This window comes from Rhineura floridana, chromosome 7, assembly GCF_030035675.1.
Source record: "Rhineura floridana isolate rRhiFlo1 chromosome 7, rRhiFlo1.hap2, whole genome shotgun sequence".
NCBI lineage: Eukaryota > Metazoa > Chordata > Lepidosauria > Squamata > Rhineuridae > Rhineura > Rhineura floridana.
Genome location: NC_084486.1, coordinates 96,210,704 through 96,228,933, shown reverse-complemented (window position 1 = coordinate 96,228,933; position 18,230 = coordinate 96,210,704). Strand labels below are relative to the sequence as shown.

General features: G+C 42.2%; 1 protein-coding gene across 4 annotated transcripts in view; it reads left to right on the top strand.

Moving 5' to 3' along the window:
- Nucleotides 1-17,948, top strand: part of EPHB1 (EPH receptor B1) — a 457,257-nt gene extending 439,309 nt beyond the window's left edge. For all 4 annotated transcript variants that reach the window (XM_061636580.1, XM_061636578.1, XM_061636581.1 and 1 more), the window contains 4 exons: nt 9,176-9,325; nt 12,692-12,885; nt 15,438-15,593; nt 16,718-17,948. In XM_061636580.1, coding sequence (XP_061492564.1) covers nt 9,176-9,325; nt 12,692-12,885; nt 15,438-15,593; nt 16,718-16,826 — 609 coding nt within the window. In that variant the 3' untranslated portion in view covers nt 16,827-17,948. The remainder of the gene's footprint in view (nt 1-9,175; nt 9,326-12,691; nt 12,886-15,437; nt 15,594-16,717) is intronic.
- The last annotated feature ends 282 nt before the right edge of the window (nt 17,949-18,230 follow it).

The window sequence follows — 18,230 nt, the reverse complement described above, 5'->3', positions numbered from 1 at the left end:
ATGAGGATTTCTTTAAAACATCAAACAATACCCCACACAAATTCCTGTGAAAATGTGGAGAACTGAATTTAAGATTGAAAATCTGAGAGAAACCAAAACTGACAAAATCATCCATCCCTATTGGGTCCACAATCCCCCAGTGAGCTTCATCCCCAGTCCCAATATGACACTCCAGCTACCACAGGATATTGGCTTACAGAGCAATCCAAATGATGGGGAGCCGGTGGAAAGCCCCATGGGATCTTCTTCCCACTCTGGAGTTGCCAGCCCGGCTGAATGCCAGCTCCATTGGAAGCTGCACGCATGAGCCAGTGGGAAGAGCCAGCTCCTACGAACAGACCTCCTGGGGAGTAAGCCCTCCCCGTAGGCCACCATGGAAATGTTTTTATTGTGCTAGCCTTTTGGCCGGCAGAGTTTCTGGGCAAATTGGGACCCAGTGGATGGCTCCAAATGTGAGGAGGATCTTGCACAAGTCCCTCCCTCTGCGGCTCTGCCCCTGCTACACTCCTGGAATGCCCCATTTTGGGGCTTCTGTTGGCTTCTGCTGGGCTGGGAATCTCTGATGGACTCCTGGCAGGCTCCTAGCAGCACTGCAGCTTAGCTGCGGCAGAGGGCTACACCCAGCAGAGCCCCATGCCAACGGGAGCCTGCCAGCACAGCCAGAGGGACGCAGCATCCAACTCCCCCCAGCCGAGCGGAAAGGTTTGGATTGTGCCCTTATAGAATAATCCAGCAAAATACAAGATGTAGCTGGTGCACCTTATTAATGGTGTAGAAAATAACCTTAATATATGATCTGTTAATTGAAAGGGTGCAGCTAGAAGGATACTGTCTGTCCCAGAATTCCCTTCTCAGCACATCACATATTTGATTCATCATCCTTCCAAATGAGCAGCAAGATACACCTTTTAAAAGACCCAGTAAGGAGAATGGAAAGGTTCCTGCTCTGAGAAGTTTAGGAACTTGACTGAGATATTTATCCTTGACATGGAATAGATGGAAATTGAAGCACATACCTAATATAGCCAGTGTGCACTTGGAGAGCAAATGCCAGCAGTTGAAATGCCAGCAGTGAGCCAGAAAACAAGCAGAAGCTAGCTGGTGTTAAGTTGGTATACATTTCATTGGAACCAAAAATCTACTTTCCTGTGGTTGGAAATCAGCATAGTTGGTGCCCTTGCAGTCTTTGGAGCCGGGTCACTTTACACCAGCTGAGAATCCTTGAATCAGCCATCCATGGCTTAACTGGGAGTTCTCTTTCCTCTCCAGACTGCACACTGTGGCCCATTTAAGTAAATCAGTGTGAATATAAACTGCCCTACGCTGGCTTACTGGATTGAGCATGAAGTGGCTTCTCCCACCTCTGGAGAAAAAGCAGATTTTCTCATCTGTATTTTTATAGTTAATTTATGCCACAAATGGCCTTCCCAGCAGCTGGGAAATGATGCACTGCCTGCAATTACATCACTGCCTCCCACGGCAGGTTCATAGCTCTGCACTGGGGAAAAGGTAGGAGAAAACAACCTTCAAGCAAATTTCTCCTTTTTCAGTTATTTAAATAGAGCTTTTTTTTCTTACAAAGGCCAAATCTGTTTTGCCATCCATCTTTGAAAAGCAGCTGAAAACTAAAGCAAACAATTCCACATAGAGTCAGCGTCTTACTTTGTCTGTGTTTCTCTTCCTCCTTGCATTAGTTTTAATTATGGCATGAATCATTTACATGGAAACAAGATAATTGTTTCCTAACACTTCATGTGCTCTGGCTCCTGCTTACTGCTCTCCTAACTCTTTCAGTGTGATATCACAGTCTTGGCCCATCAAATAGGTCACGATGATGTCACAAAGCAGTGTTATGCCTCCTGTCAGGGAATAACTACCTCAGATAAGAGACATGCCTAGCTCTTGTGAAAAATGCCAGCTTTTCATCTTCTTTCCCATTGAATTAATTTCTGTTTTGGGCTGAGAAGATTTCCCTGACCCAATAGATTTCTCAGGATTAGGTGAGATATTTCATCCTCACATTGGACAGGTGGGAGTATTATCCCACTCAGCATTCTTGCGGTAGGTGTAGGGCAACTAGATCCTCAATCTGGCATGCTGTTAAAAATTGCCAGAGCTACCTTTGGGGACTCAAAAAGCCCATTTCAAAGGAAGTCTGGAGAAGAGCTTCTTCCCAGCTTCCTTCCCATCTACCCACACATCCCCAGGTGCCCTCCCTTCTTCCCCCACCCATTGGCATGGCTATACATGCAGTGGCAGCAGAGAAAGGGGGAGATTGGCCTATGAATCAGTGACCTCCAAGAGCATCTGTCACGAACCACCCTGTTCAGATCTTGTAAATTCAGGTCTGTGACTTCCTTTATGGAATCAATCCATCTCTTGTTTGGCCTTCCTCTTTTTCTACTTCCTTCTGTTTTCCCCAGCATTATTGTCTTTTCTAGGGAATCATGTCTTCTCATGATGTGTCCAAAGTATGATAACCTCAACTTCATCATTTTAGCTTTGAGTGACAGCTCTGGTTTAATTTGTTCTAACACCGAATTATTTGTCTTTTTCGCGATCCATGGTATCTGCAAAGCTATCCTCCAACACCACATTTCAAACAAGTTGATTTTTCTCTTATCCGCTTTTTTCACTGTAACAACTTTCACATCCATACATAGAAATCGGGAATACCATGGTCTGAATGATCCTGACTTTAGTGTTCAGTCATACACCTTTGCATTTGAGGACCTTTTCTAGTTCTCTCACAGCTACCCTCCCCAGTCCTAGCCTTCTTCTGATTTCTTGACTATTGTCTCCCTTTTGGTTAATGACAGTGACATGGTATTGATAATCCTTGACAAGTTCAATGTCCTCATTGTCATCTTTAAAGTTATATAAATCTTCTGTTGTCATTACTTTAGTCTTTTTGACGTTCAGCTGTAGTCCTGCTTTTGTGCTTTCCTCTTTAACTTTAATCAGCATTCTTTTCAAATCATTACTGGTTTCTGCTAATAGTATGGTATCATCTGCATATCTTAATATTTCTCCCTCCAATTTTCACACCTCCTTCATCTTGGTCCAATCCCACTTTCCATATGATATGTTGTGCATATAGATTAAACAAATAGGGTGATAAAATACACCCCTGTCTCACACCCTTTCCAATGGGGAACCAATCGGTTTCTCCATATTCTGTCCTTACAGTAGCCTCTTGTCCAGAGTATAGGTTGCACATCAGGACCATCAGATGCTGTGGCACCCCCATTTCTTTTAAAGCATTCCATAGTTTTTCATGATCTACAGAGTCAAAGGCTTTCCTGTAATCTATAAAGCACAGGGTGATTTTCTTCTGAAATTCCTTGCTCCATTCCATTATCCCACGTATGTTTGCGATACGATCTCTGGTGCCTCTTCCCTTTCTAAATCCAGCTTGGACGTCTGGCCTTTCTCGCTCCATATACAGTAAGAGCCTTTGTTGTAGAATCTTGAGCATTACTTTACTTGCATGGGATATTAAGGCAATAGTTCCCTGGGATTACTGCATTCCCTGGGATCCCCTTTCTTTGAAATTGGGATGTATATTGAACACTTCCAGTCTCTGGGCCATTGTTTAGTTTTCCATATTTCTTGACAATTTTTGTCAAAAAGTGGACAGATTCAGTCTCAGTAGCTTGTAGCAACTCTATTGGTATGCCATCTGTTCCTGGTGCTTTGTTTCTTCCAAGTATTTTAAGAGCAGCTTTTACCTCACATGCTAAAATTTCTGGTTCTTCATCATATGGTTCCACCATGAATGAATCTGTCATCCTTGCATCTTTTTTATAGAGTTCTTCAGTGTATTGCTTCCATCTTCCTTTTATTTCATCTCTGTCAGTCAGTGTGTTCCCCTGTTGATTATTCAACATCCCTACTCTTGGTTTAAATTTCCCTTTAATTTCTGCAATCTTTTGGAATAGGGCTCTTGTTCTCCCCTTTTTGTTGTCCTATTTCTATACAATAACTATTGTAATAGTTTTCTTTGTCCCTACGTACTAGTCGCTGTATTGTTGCATTTAGGGTTCTGACCGTGTTTCTATCTCCTTTTGCTTTTGCTTTCCTTCTCTCTTTAACCATTTTAAGAGTTTCTTCAGTCATCCATTGAGGTCTTTCTCTCTCTTTAACTAGTGGTATTGTCTTTTTGCATTCTTCTCTGATCATGTCTCTGACTTCATTCTATAGTTCTTCTGGTTCTCTGTCAACTAAGTTTAAAGCCTCAAATCTGTTCCTTATTTGATCTTTATATTCTTCTGGGATGTTATTTAAATTGTATTTTGGCATTATGATTGCTTTGTTGTTCTTCTTTAGCTTTACTCTGATCTTCGATATGACCAGTTCATGATCTGTACCGCAGTCTGCTCCTGGTCTTGTTTTTGCAGAAAGTATGGAACTTCTCCATCTTCTGTTGCCAATTATATAATCAATTTGATTCCTATGTTGACAATTTGGTGATGTCCACGTGTACACTCATCTTTTCGGTTGCTCAAAAAAAGTGTTCACAAGAAAAATTATTGGCTTCACAGAATTCAATAAATCTTTCTCCTGCTTCATTTCTATCTCCTAAGCCCCATTTCCCCGCAATTCCTAGTTCTTCTCTGTTCCCTCCTTTTACATTCCAGTCCCCCATGATTATCATCATATCTTGTTTTAGTGTGTGATCAATTTCCTCCTGTACTTCTGCGTAAAATCTCTCCAATTGTTCTTCTTCTGCGTTTGACGTTGGAGCGTAGACTTGGATTATGGTTATGTTAATAGGTTTCCTGTTTAATCTCATTGATATCACTCGCTCAGACCTTGCAGTGTAGCTCCTAATTGCTTTTGCTACCTCACTTCTCAGTATTAAAGCAACCCCATTTCTTCTTAATTTCTCATTTCCTGCATAAAATATTTTGTAGTTGCCTGATTGAAAATGTCCCATTCCCGTCCATTTTAATTCATTCACGCCAAGTAGTGTAATGTTGATACGTTCCATTTCTTGCTTGACAATTTCTAACTTTCCCTGGTTCATGCTTCTCACATTCCATGTTCCTATTGTGTACGTCGTACAACTCCGGACTCTCCTTTCGCATCTGTGCGCATCAGACTCTTGGCCTCAGATAATTATTGAGTCAATTCAAGGCAAGTTTTAGAGAGCTCACCCTCCCGTTGTTCCTACCAGTATTCCCAATAAGACTAGTGGTGCATGGGAGTAGCAAACTCCCAGGCAATGTTAATGTTTGGGGGCACTTGCTTGCTACTGCAGGTCACCCCTGCTACTGTTATTGGGCATCTCCTCTCCTTCCCAAAGTACTCCTGCACTTTCCTCCCCAAGACCACAGTTTTAGCTTCTTCAATTCTTTGATTATCTAGATATTTGGAATGTACGTTCAACAGTAGTCAAATGAACATTAATTTCATTTGCTGAAATGAAATTTGTACTACTGCCTTGAACTCATGATGTCAACTTCTGTACTAAGTACAGCTTAGCTCAGGGAAACTGAAGTTGATTGAGCTGCATGAAACCAATAGTGCTGATAGGAATCCATATTTATACCAATACAGCATGGTTTATAAAGTCACATGCTATTCATGGAATCCCCCACTGTTGCTGTAGGAACCATTATGACATCAGAAGTGCATTCTTAGTCTTCTGATTTTAAACAGGTCCCTTCATATTATGCCAGCAGTAAGTGTTGATCCATTTTTTGTAGCCATGGTAAGTTGTGGTCACTCATAGACGCATATTTACAGACATGCCCTGAAATTTAATGAAAGGGAACCCATATGAGCTGCCTCCTAGCAGTGGACCTCTATAATTTCAGATGGACCAACCAAAATATGTTGCTTCTCATCTGGTTCACTCAGCTCCTGATGATGAGCTGTCATCTCTGTGCCAAAGGCAGCTCCCTTGCCCTTCCCATGCCATCTTTCTTAAGGGAAAGGATCTGAAGCAAAGGAAGTTTGTGTGCTCCACAATAAAAAATAGCCCAGGGTATGGAAGTGTCACTCAGGATAAAACCCTGAAGGCCATCGTTTCTACTTGATATGCAAAGAGGTACAGGGAAACAGCTGTTGCTGTCAGCCTTTGATGTCTGCTTTTGGGCCTAAGAGGTGTGAGAGCACCTACATATCCCCGGTAGGAAACATACTGTCCTTTCCAAAGCACTTGCATGTTCATTGGCATTCATGGGGACAAGATTTTGTTCATTTAGTTACTGTTTATATTTAAACATCACAGCTGGAATAAATGTCACAATACTGATTTTCTCACCACAAATACCTCATGCAGGAGATATCTGTGCATTCTGCTTCAAGGTGTATATACAAGAACAAGGTAAGCATATTAGCTAGAGCAGGGATAGGAAACCTGTGGTCCTTTAGATATTGTGGAACTACAACTCTCATAAGCCCCAACCACTGTGACCAATAGAGAGGGATGATGGGAGTTGTAGTCCAGCAATATCTGAAGGGCCACAGGTTTCTCACCCCTGAGCCATTCCTGGGCATATCTATACCACAAACATAAGCCAGTCTCATTGCTATGTCTCCATTCATGGGACCTTGGGAATTATTGTTCTGACGAGGGACAACTACAATTTCTAGGTTCCAGTGTGTTAAATATGGCAAACTAGTTCAAAAACCAATTTAGGCCGTTGTCTGTCTAGCTACTATTTGGTGCATCATTTTTGCTGTCTGAACCTATCCCTGTACGAGGGTCAATAATAACAATGCCCTTTGTGAAATTCACTGTCTTGCTAAGAAAATCTGAATGTTCTCACTTTGTCTTTTATTTGTTTCCCCTTCATTTTTGGGCAGGGACTTGTTTTTATTGTTTTATTTTATGTACAGTGCCATGTGTATCTGATGGCTCTATATAGATAGATGATGATGGTGATGATGAGAATAAGAATAAAAAATAACCACCACCTCCTCATATAGCAGTGCTGAAATAGCCAGTTTGGCTGAAAGAATGTTTCACTCTTAATAGTTTGTCTTTTGTGATTTTCCAGTGATCTGCCTGGATTTGCAGTGAACCAAAGGCATTAATTAGGATTCACCCTGGGCTTTCTTTTTTACTGTCACTTGTTATTTTTAAAATCTTTAATGTAAAATTAAGAGCAGGGCCAGCCAACTTTATATTCTTTTTTAGCACCACTCTATTCCCCAGATACTAGGAAAGTTGGTGCTGGTATGAGTTCAATATTATATTTGCTATTGGAAATCCTATCTCCATAGCATGAAATCAAGCACATGGAGCAGGATATGTGTAATTCAACTGTGATCTATCTCATTAGGATATCTGTCTAACACCAGGGCTGCATACAAGACAAGTGACATAGAATCACCTGCCTGAATCCAAGCCCTTAGATCCATCTTGCAATACACAATACACACATATACATATAAGATGGAGGCAAGAAAAAAATAGTCCCTGGATTTGTGGTTTTCGCCATGACTCCCAAGGCCTCTAATCTCTCCTTTTTGGTTTTCTTTTCTAATTCTGACAGATAGAACTGAAGACCAGTGGCCTGTGTGTTCCTGCACTGGTATTCCAGAACAGCAGGTGGATAGAGTGGCGGACTAGGGCCAGGGAGACCAGGGTTCAAATGCCCACTTGGCCACGAAGATCACTGAATGACCTTGGGCCATTCACTGTCTCTCAGCCTAACCTACTGCACAGGATTGTTGGGAGGATAAAATTGGGAGTGGGAGAACCAAATATGCTACCTTCAGCTCCTTGGAGGAAAGGCGGGATATAAATGTAATAATTTTTTAAAAAAGAAATGTTATCACTTCAGAAACTGGGAATCATTGTCTTTGCACTGCCTTTTACTTCATGCAATACATCTGTTTTATTTGCTCATGAAATGTTTTCCATGTAAGCATAAAATGTCAAATATACACGACAAACTCACATCTGCAAACTTATTAATAAAGTGAACATGCCCCTGCGTAATGTGTGATGATGCAGCCCTTAGAACAAGGAAGCTGTGGCTTTCTAGATATCGTTGGGCTCTTGCCTTAGAATATGAGGAGAAAGCAGTTTCCCAGAACAGGAAGTTAAGTATACCAAATAAGGTACATAGGTTGTGTGTGTGGATGCATAACCAATTCTTGGCAATCTACCACTGGGACTGTGTGACCTGGGCTCACCCCAGACATCCCTTAGGTTCTGGTATAGCCCCAGTGTAACTTGTGGGTCTTAGTGTGCTGAATCAATGAGTGTTTGATAGGTGACAATCCATCTTGAGGTGCAAGAGGAAGAGAGGGCCAAGGTTCTGTGCCTGTTTTTCTGTTAAGTTGAACAGGTGCATCCTGTCCAACACATCCTAGAAGTGAATCATTTTCATTATGGAATTTCAGAATTGGTCAGCATATTTGGAAGTTTGCAATACATTCAGAATGCTGTGCACCTGTTGAATTAGCAGGAACTTTTACAGGGAGGTATTAGTGCACTCAGCTGTCCACATGAAGAGCACTGCTGAATTAGACCAAAGGTCCATCTAGTCTAGCATCCTGTTTTCCACAGTTGCCATCCAGATGCCTATGGCAAGTCTACAGGCAGGGCTGAGTACAACAGCACTCTCCCCAACTGTGATTATCAGCTACTGTATTCAGAGGCAAACTGCCTCTGCTTCTGGGAATACCTACTATATGTTTTGGAAAGTTGTCTGCTCACTGTATTTGGACACCTAATGATGGTCGCTGAGATCAAGGAGCAGGTTTTTGTCTGTGTTTGGATAAAATTAGATGTTATTTTGAATCAAGATGGAGGACTGAATCTTTCAAAAATGCACTGATTGTTTGTTTCTTAGAATTCCCAAGCTACACTAGGTATGAGATTGCTAGTAAACTATAATTTGTATTTATTGTTATTTATTTTCATTGTCTTTAGGTTTACCTGTCCTAAGACAGCATACAATATTTAAATTGAAATAACAACCTTAACATATTATTATTTATTTTATTTATTATTAACATAATAAAAACAGAGTCTAAAACACACTAATACAGATAAAAGGACTGTATCTAAAAGATATAGGAACAGCAGGTAAAACAGTATCAGCAGAATAAAACATGACTAGCAGCCGTTGATAACCTTGTTTCACATGAATTTGTCTAATGACCTTTTAAAGTCATCTATAGTTCACATTTGTCCTTCCCTCTCCTACAGGGCGGGAAGATCCCAGTGAGGTGGACAGCGCCAGAAGCCATTGCCTACCGCAAATTTACCTCTGCCAGCGATGTATGGAGTTATGGCATTGTCATGTGGGAAGTGATGTCGTTTGGGGAAAGGCCTTATTGGGACATGTCCAATCAAGATGTGAGTGTTTTGAACCCTTCCTTAGATGACAGCAGTCATATTCCTGTGTTTTTGTGGGGTGGGACAAACGGTTACGATCACACTTCCAGCAAGAATTGCTTAATGGTTTTCCAATGCTATATTCACTTTAGTAATGTTTCACTAAAATTTTCAACAACAAATATGTCTTAGTGCAGCTTTTCCTTTAAGAGGAGGTATTCCTTTTTTGCACAGGGAGTGGCCTGACTGGGTAAATGAAATGTACTTGAACTTCTTTTCCTATAAACAGCAATTCTTTTTCTGCCTGATATTATTTCTGTCTCCATGGGCTCTTCCCCATGTAGGTTAGTGCAGCCCGCACACAGACAAATATATGACCTCACATAGACCAATATTCAAATATACTCTGTTGAAAGGAGGTCAGTTTAAGAAAGGCATTGATAAACTGGAGCTCACCCAGAGGAGGGCAGTCAGGATGATGAGGGGTCTGGTAATTGTCCTATGAGGAACAGTTGAAAGAGCTGGATATGTTTAGCCTAGAGAAGATTAAAGGGAGAACACAGTGCAGACTTGTTCGCTGTTGCTCCAGAAAGCAGTACTAGAACCAGTGGATGGGAATCCCAGGGTAGATGCTTTCAACTTAGGACATAAGAAGAGGCTGCTGGATCAGGCCAATGGCCCGTCTAGTCCAGGATCCTGTTCTCACAGTGACCAACCAGATGCCCATGGAAAGCCCACAAGCAGGACCTGAGCACAAAGAGCACTCTCCCCTCCTGCATTTTCCATCAACTGTTATTCAGAAGCAAGCTGCCTCCGACTGTAGAGACAGGGCATACCCATCGTGGCTAGCAGCTACACATTAGGAGAAACTTCCTAAAGGCAAGAACTGTTCAACAGTGGAACAAACAAATCCAGTGGTGAGATCTCCTCTAGAGGTATTTAAGCATAGGCTGGTTGGCCATCTGCCAGGGATGCTGTAGCTGCATCCTGCATTGAGCAGAGGTTGAACTTGATGATCTCCAAGATACCTTCCATCTTGATGACTGTATGAAAAAGATTAAGGGTCCATCTAATCTAGTATCCTGTTGAAACATCTCCATGATGCCCATCAGGAAGACATGAAAGCACAAGTCCTTCCTCATTGTATCTCCCCAGCATATGTTGCTGGCCTGGTTGGCCACTGTGAGGACAGGATGCTGGACTAGATGGGCCACTGGCCTGATCCAGCAGGCTCTTCTTGTGTTCTTATGTTATTTAGAGACTTACTGCCCCTGAACTCTGAGGTTCCATTTAGCTATTGAGGCTAATAGCTCTTGAGAAAACCATCCTCCATAGTTTTCTCTTTCAGAAAGCCACTTAATTAGTGGCTATCACCCCATGTTGTGGCAGTGAATTCTGTCAGTTAACTATCCTTGGGGGAGATACAGCTTCCTTTGGACTATTCTGAACCTCTTGCCAATCAGTTCAAGACACCCCCCCAAGTATTAAGAGAAAGGGAGGGGGAAACCCCCCATATATCTCTGCATTCTCTCCACAATATTTATTATAGACTCCTGTTGTGTTACTTGGGCTTATCTCCTAAAAAGGGGTATGTGGCACTTTGCAACCCTAAGGCTATTAAGTTAGCACCCTCTTTAAAATAGCCCAGCCTCACCTTTTTGGCTGTGCAGCAAAGAACTGGAACATTCATTGCCCCATGCCTCGTAGGCTGGATACACCAGAGTTTAGAATAACAAAGGACATAAGCATGTAAACACCTGTATATTACAGCATTACAAAAGTGCAGGACAGAAAACAAGCTTCACCTTACTAACTGAGCCACACTGAGCTATGCAGCAGCAACACCTTTTGTGCATGAGTACTGGGGGCTGCCTATATTATCTACTTGTGATTTCCAGGCAGAAATGTCGGAGTTGGTTCCAACGTCAGTCCATGCTGAGCTCTGGAGAAAGGCTTGGAAATGCTAACTGTGAGGTGCAAACCCCAGCTTGCCATTTCTTCTTTCTTCCCCCCTTGAGCCTCTGCTCTAAAGAAAGAGTTTCTAAGATGAAAGGAGCTGAGAAGGGGAGAGGAAGAGGGGAAGACAAGCCAGTGTGGTGGTAATTGGACACTAGGAGCCCAGCAGGCCTTTGAAAATGTTCAGAGGGTTTATGAGCCAGGCGCAGAGACTTGATGAAGTCCTGCACTTCAGCATGATAGACAGAGATAATGAGAGTGGCGGCTGCTAACAGGGAAGGGACTACCTTTGTCGTGAAGCATCAGAAGTCAAATTAACCTCTCAGTGCCCTGCTTCCTTCAGAGACAGGAATGTTTCCTTTGCTCCTTGTTCAGGGGGCATCCTTTACTCCTGCATCCATGGCATCCATATGCTGAACACAGCTTGAAAAAGTGAGTGAGGAGGGTGGGAGCACATATTAGTACAAGAGGGGTAGAGCAGGATGGCACAGGGACGGAGGCTGAACTTTTCAGCTGGTTGAATCCAGTGCTAAATTCACCACATCCCAACTATCCAACAGTTTAATCCATATAGCAATAGAGATTCTTTTCTAAGCCTTGTTGCTGCTGCTGCTGTGCTTTACTAGTAGACAGCTGTAGGAGCACCTGTTGAATGCAAGAGTAAATTAGTAAGATAAATTAGTTTGTCCTAAGCAGCAAATACAGGTAAACCCCTCCTCCTCCTGTTATATCACTGGCTAGCCTGTGTGAAATTAAACAGTAAGCTAGAATGACATTGCTGGACATGACATTAATCATGAGATTTGCCCTTCCCTGCTTGTTTTTTTAAAAAACTAAATAGCAGCCATCAAGGGGTCACAAATCCAGATTGGGAAACTGGGATTTAACCCTTCTGCCATTGTCCCAATCTGGACCATCTGGACCATGGCTACTATTTGCACCCTCGCTTTTAACTAGGGAACTTCTTACTTTGCTTCCTTCCTTTGGTTGCAGTTTTATGCCAGGTGTGTGTGTGTGGGGGGAATGAAAGCAGTTGTCCATGACTTCACACATGGAGGGGGGCACATCCACACTGATGAACAGTATACTCTAGGTGAGGATGGGGGGTGCTCAAATAAATATTCAGCCCCAGGGCCTCTCGGAAACTTTAAAAGGCCCTGACCATGAGCAGCTTTAGAGGAAGAGGAACAGACTGCCACGCCAAATCAAGTTTACATGCGCCTTCTAAAATGAATATGAAACCTCATAATTTTGGTCCTGATGAAAGGGTGTGTACACATCCAGCCAAGGGTCTACGAGATTTTTCATCAGTTCAAATATTATTTCTCCCCCCGCTTTAAAAAAAAATAATAATAAGCACTCTGATGGCCCTCCAGATTGTTTTTCTCAACATGTATATTTCTCTTGTAAACATACCTTTTCTTTCTGTAGGTAATTAATGCAATTGAGCAAGACTACCGGCTCCCTCCTCCCATGGACTGCCCAGCTGCCCTCCATCAGCTTATGCTAGATTGCTGGCAGAAAGACCGCAACACCCGGCCACGCTTTGCTGAAATAGTTAACACCCTAGATAAAATGATTCGTAATCCAGCAAGCCTCAAAACTGTGGCTACCATCACCGCTGTGTAAGTTTCCAGCTGCCTTACTATGCAGCGGCTGAAGGCAATATTCAGTATTGCAAGTAGAACCATCAACCAGTTAAAAAAGGAAACATATTTAGTTCTTTAATCATCTCTCATTAGTTTTAACAAATTAATTAATCAGTTGAATTTAAATACATTTGCATATTACAAAACTCTTAATAGATGTCTCTGTTTAAGAAGGAAGTGTGAGATAATTTATCTTTATAATTAACGAAAGCTTCTAGTTACTGTTAAAAGAAATGGTCAGCTTTTCACCTTTTTCATTCCATATTATAGTAACATGACAAACATTAAATCGTCAAAATGTAATCAAGTGTGCTCTTCAGGGTGCCCTGCCAGCAAAAACCTCCCACCAACACAAACCATTGAATCAATACAAAGTTTAGGAGACTAACCTATTGGCTAAACGTTGTAGTTCCAAAGTCAAAGAGGAGCAGAGCAGCCTACATTGCATTAACTAACTGCTAAACTGCTCTTTCTGTTTCCCCAGCCTCAGTGTCTTAGTAACAAGGAGGCAGGAACAGCCCAATCCAAGCCCTGCGTGTTCCAGAGCACAGAAGCCAAAGTCCTCATGATATTGTCCTGGTTCACATGTCACACCAAGCCAAACCATGGCTTAGCATGAACATGTGTGTGTGCAGGCTTAGAAGAGATCATAGCTGCTTCACTCCTCTCTTGGTTTTTTTACTGCGATGTTACACTGAGCTGAACCATGCCTTGTCCTTAGTATGTCATCCAAATCTGGGCTTGTGGTGTAGGTCTCCCGGAGAAACCTTGGGACAAAGCTTGGTTACAGCTCATGGTTAACCTGGAGAGAGCTAAAGCAAGAGCCCAGGTTTGGATGACATGCTAAGCCAAACCATTGCTCAATTCACTGTAGTGCTGCAACAAAATAACTAGGGAAGAGCAAAGCAAGTAGAATATCCTCTCCAAGAGCATGTATGCTTATGTGTTCATGCTAAACCAGGGGTCGTGCATCTTTCTGGGCCAGAGGGCATATTTCAAATTTTGAGAGAGTGCTGGGGGCACCAGACACAAAATAACTGCCATGGGGGTGTGGCATCCCACAAAATTAAAGAGTAGTCATGGTGAATTTTTTCTCATAATTGTATTTCCATACTTGGAAGTGCTTGACCTGTGGAATTTCTGCCTGCCATACAGCTGTTAAAGGCACAAGAACCCTGTTTTTCCCCAGTGCCAACCCTAAACTAAAGCCTAAGCCTCTTTACACAGTTTTCACATTTGTCCTTTGTAGGGAGGTGGATTCTTTAACATTCACTCACACTTACTGTGTAGTAATATTTGTGGAAAATAACTTCCAGGCACCACCTGATCTCAGCCAAACCCAACACAGGAAAGATGCATCCTAGTTGCTAGGGAAAAAAGAAGGGCAAACTATAGAGATTCCAAGGACTAAAAAAAAAAAGACAGAAGCAGGAAAAGTGCACTAAAGGGGAAGGAAAACAACAGCTCTTTTGGACCCCAGGAATTCCTATTGCTTGGTGTCCAAACAACTCACTTATCAATGACAGCTCTGACTCATTTGCTAATAAAACTGACAGACAGGAGCAGCCAACCTTGCTCATTTCACATAAATCACATAGCGGGATACCTGCATGTTTTGCTCCATAACTTTCTAGGAGAACAGGAGACTTACTTTTTAAAAAAATAAAAAGCTCAGTGTCTGGGCTACCTGCTGGGGGCACCACTGAAAGCCTTCACAAATGCCATGATACCCACAGGGGATAGGTTGGCGACCCTATGCTAAGCCTTAATATGCAAACCAGGCCATTGTGTGACTGGGCAGGAGCATCCAAGGACCCCATGCTCAACACATTGTCACTACCATGAGCTGAATCCTCAGTGTGGGGAGAGATGGCAGGGAATGTCACTCTGGTTGCAGCTTATGCAGATACCCTGGATTCTCCTAGGACAGGAAGTACACCTCCATGATGCCACATAACTTCAAACTGTCAGGGGCTGACTGCAAACAGTGTGACTCAGACTGGGCCCTCTCCACCACCTCCATCCTCCCTTTGGGAAGTTATGGGTGGGATTAGCAGGTATACGCTCATTTGCATCAGGCAGGCTATAGCCAGCATTGAAACACTCCCTGCACATTCAAAACTAGTTTATTGGGGTTGAGGCAGCCCCAGGTCAGACCTAGGCTCCATGACATGCTAGTTTTGAATGTGTCCGGAGATTTTTGATTTTGTTTTTTTAATACAAGAGGGAACATCGAGACATTTGATCCTCACTCTGCATTCTGAACTGGTACAGTCTTTTGTGTTTTACCTCACTACAATGTGGGAAGGGAACAACACCGGGAGGTATCTGGCATCACTGGATGAATGGGATGGAAAGGAAGGTTGAATGAAGGCCTGTTGAAATTCAGCCAGTTATAACACCAGGTGGGTTAATGAGAAAAGACTGAAAGGAGTTTAGTTCCCCTATTTTTGCTGATATTACTTTTGTTTTTTCTTATCAGAGTTCATAGCTTTTCTTCCTGACCCATTGCTTGTCTCATGTTCTAGGCCTTCTCAGCCTCTGTTGGACCGCTCCATTCCCGATTTCACTGCCTTTACCTCAGTAGAAGATTGGCTCAGTGCCATCAAAATGAACCAGTACAGAGACAGTTTTCTTACTGCTGGATTCACATCCCTTCAATTAGTTGCGCAAATGACATCTGAGTAAGTGGTGCCCTTTCTCCTCACTTCAGCTTTTAACACACTAAGAGAAAGAGTGTTTACAACAGTGATGGGAAAAGACAGGATCAGACTTTGTTTTAAGGATTCAAGTAGTTACTGGACAGATTCTGGATCAAAGTAGAACTTCAGCACTGGGAACATGGTAACTTTCTGAAAACGGGCAAAATCTTTTTGCTTTGGTTGGCCTTTGAAAATGAGCAGCTTTCTTTTCTGGCTCCTATGGAGTCCATTGCTGAGTTTTCTTTCTTTCTTTTAATTGCTGTTTGGTTTTTTCAGATTGTATAATTTCATGGATGTTTTATTGTTGTTCTTTTTTTTAGTATATGAACTGCTTTTGAAATTAATGTGAAAAAAGTGATAAAGAAATGTTTTGAAAAAATGAATAAACATATAAAGAAGGGAAGTAGGTCATAACTTGTAAGGCAAAATGTCTCCGCCCACAAGCTCTTTGCCACCCTGCCTCTGCTTCTCTTGGCAGATTAATTTGCTCCCAGAATTCCTTTGTGCTCCAAAACTCCCACATGTTTCTTGGTTCCACCCTGTCCATCAGTTTCATTCATCCTCAGAGGCTCTTCAACCAGCAATCTATACTTTCCAATATTTACCCACTTGTTACTTTCTTCCCAGTAGCCCTCCTCCTGGAGATGAAGATATACTGAATCCATATACTGTGGGATGTCTCCCCATTCAGAGACTGCAGCAGTTCCACAACCTTGAATGTAGAAGCCCAGCAAAGGGCATGTGATTATATCTCAGGGGTTCCTACTCAGAATATCCTCTCTTGCAACGACAGAGTAATGTAACTTCTCTAGAGACCTGGGAAATTAGCATTTCCCTGGGAAAGGAAAAATAGACTCGCTGATCCTTTTGTGTTTAAGCATCCATTTGTTGTGGGCTTGAGGAAAATATTTTTGCTTCATGCACATATTCACATTCATTCCACTTTTTTATCAGCACTGATGACTCATGTTGGGTTACCAGCCTACAGTTTCCTGTACTGCAGTTTGAATTTGCCAGGTCATGTATCGTATCCACATAGTCAAAGGAGATACTTGGGACAAAGGTCTCTACTGTACGAGTATGATCCTGTCTCTTGTCTTTTGCAGAGATCTTCTAAGAATAGGGGTGACCTTAGCTGGACACCAGAAGAAGATCCTGAACAGTGTCCAGTCTATGAGAGTACAGATGAGCCAGTCACCAACTTCGATGGCATGACGCTTCGTGTCTTCCTACAACAATGGGAAAAAAGAGGGGAGGACAGAGGAGGGTTGGATGTGGGAGGGGAGGGTAAGCTGACAAGACAGTGAAATGTTTGCAGAGGTTGAGTTGTCTGAGAACTTTTATGGGCTGCAGACGAAGAGTACACAGGACTTGTTTCTAAGTGGCAACTTCCGTTTTTCACCAACAGAAGCATACTTACTGATGCCATGGGAAACAGCTTATAAATAAGTATAAATATGTACAAATCATATATTTAAAAAAACAGTGAAGACGAACCAATGTGTGTTGGGAGGAAAAGAGACTCAAATCCCACCACCAGTGAGCAGTAGTCAAGGGGCCAGTGGGGAGAAGAGAGGTACAATCCAGAGCAACCATCTTCAACAATCACGTTCCTTTTCTTCTCTTAAGTTCTCCTGCCAGAGCCCTTCTCTCCCACCCACCTATTTCCCTCTTTTGCTCATAACCCTTGGGAAATTTTCTTCAACAGTCTTTACAGCTACCTACTAGAATACCAAGACATTGTTCCACCAGTGACCAAAGGACTTCACTGACCACTGCATGGGGGATCCAGACCAATCCAGTTAATGTCTTCATATTGAAGAAGAGATGTACCTTCAATAGAAAACCTTGTGTTTTTTTCTTTTGCTTGCATTTTTTTGCAAAAAGGAAAAAAATCCTCATGGAAAAAAGGGTGTTCCCACGAGTGTGTGCGTGTGTATCTGTATGTTGTCAACTTAACTGTGGAGTCACTCACTGCTTGTCCGTAGCAGGAAAAACAACAAAGTGGAACCGACGGATGATAAATCCATCACCTTTGAGGGAAATAGGAGATTCAATGGTATGTTTTGCTTTCTGTCTAGATCAACTGTACAAGGAGTGTGTAATGGAAAATGAAAAAAGAAAGCAAATGAATTCATAGGAGGAGGAAGGCAGAAGAGTGGACTATGCAACAAGGCTTTCATGTAAAACTGTTATAGGATGTACAACTATAGAGGCAACCAGACAGTAGAATCTAGCATACCAGTGACCAGAAGAGGATGACTCGGGGATCTTTAGTTTCATTGTTTGGACCTAAGGATTTTGATATATATTGACTTTGGTTTTGTGGCATCAGAGGTAGGTTCATGTACTACATCCATCCATCCATCCATTCCTTCTTTACTGCTTGTTTCTCATTATTCCTTTAACAGGCTCCCATTTGGCTCTTCCCCTCTTTGATCTTACTGATAACTTAGCCACCAATGCCATTGCTCATTTAAATTAGACAACTAAAGAAGGAACAGTAGTACCCTTCCTTAATGAAGTATGTGAAGAGTTTATGCAAATCAATTGTCCCTTAATGAGGCTTTTATCTAGACTGTTTTATAATTGAATGCTGCGACTATCTAAGGGATGTAG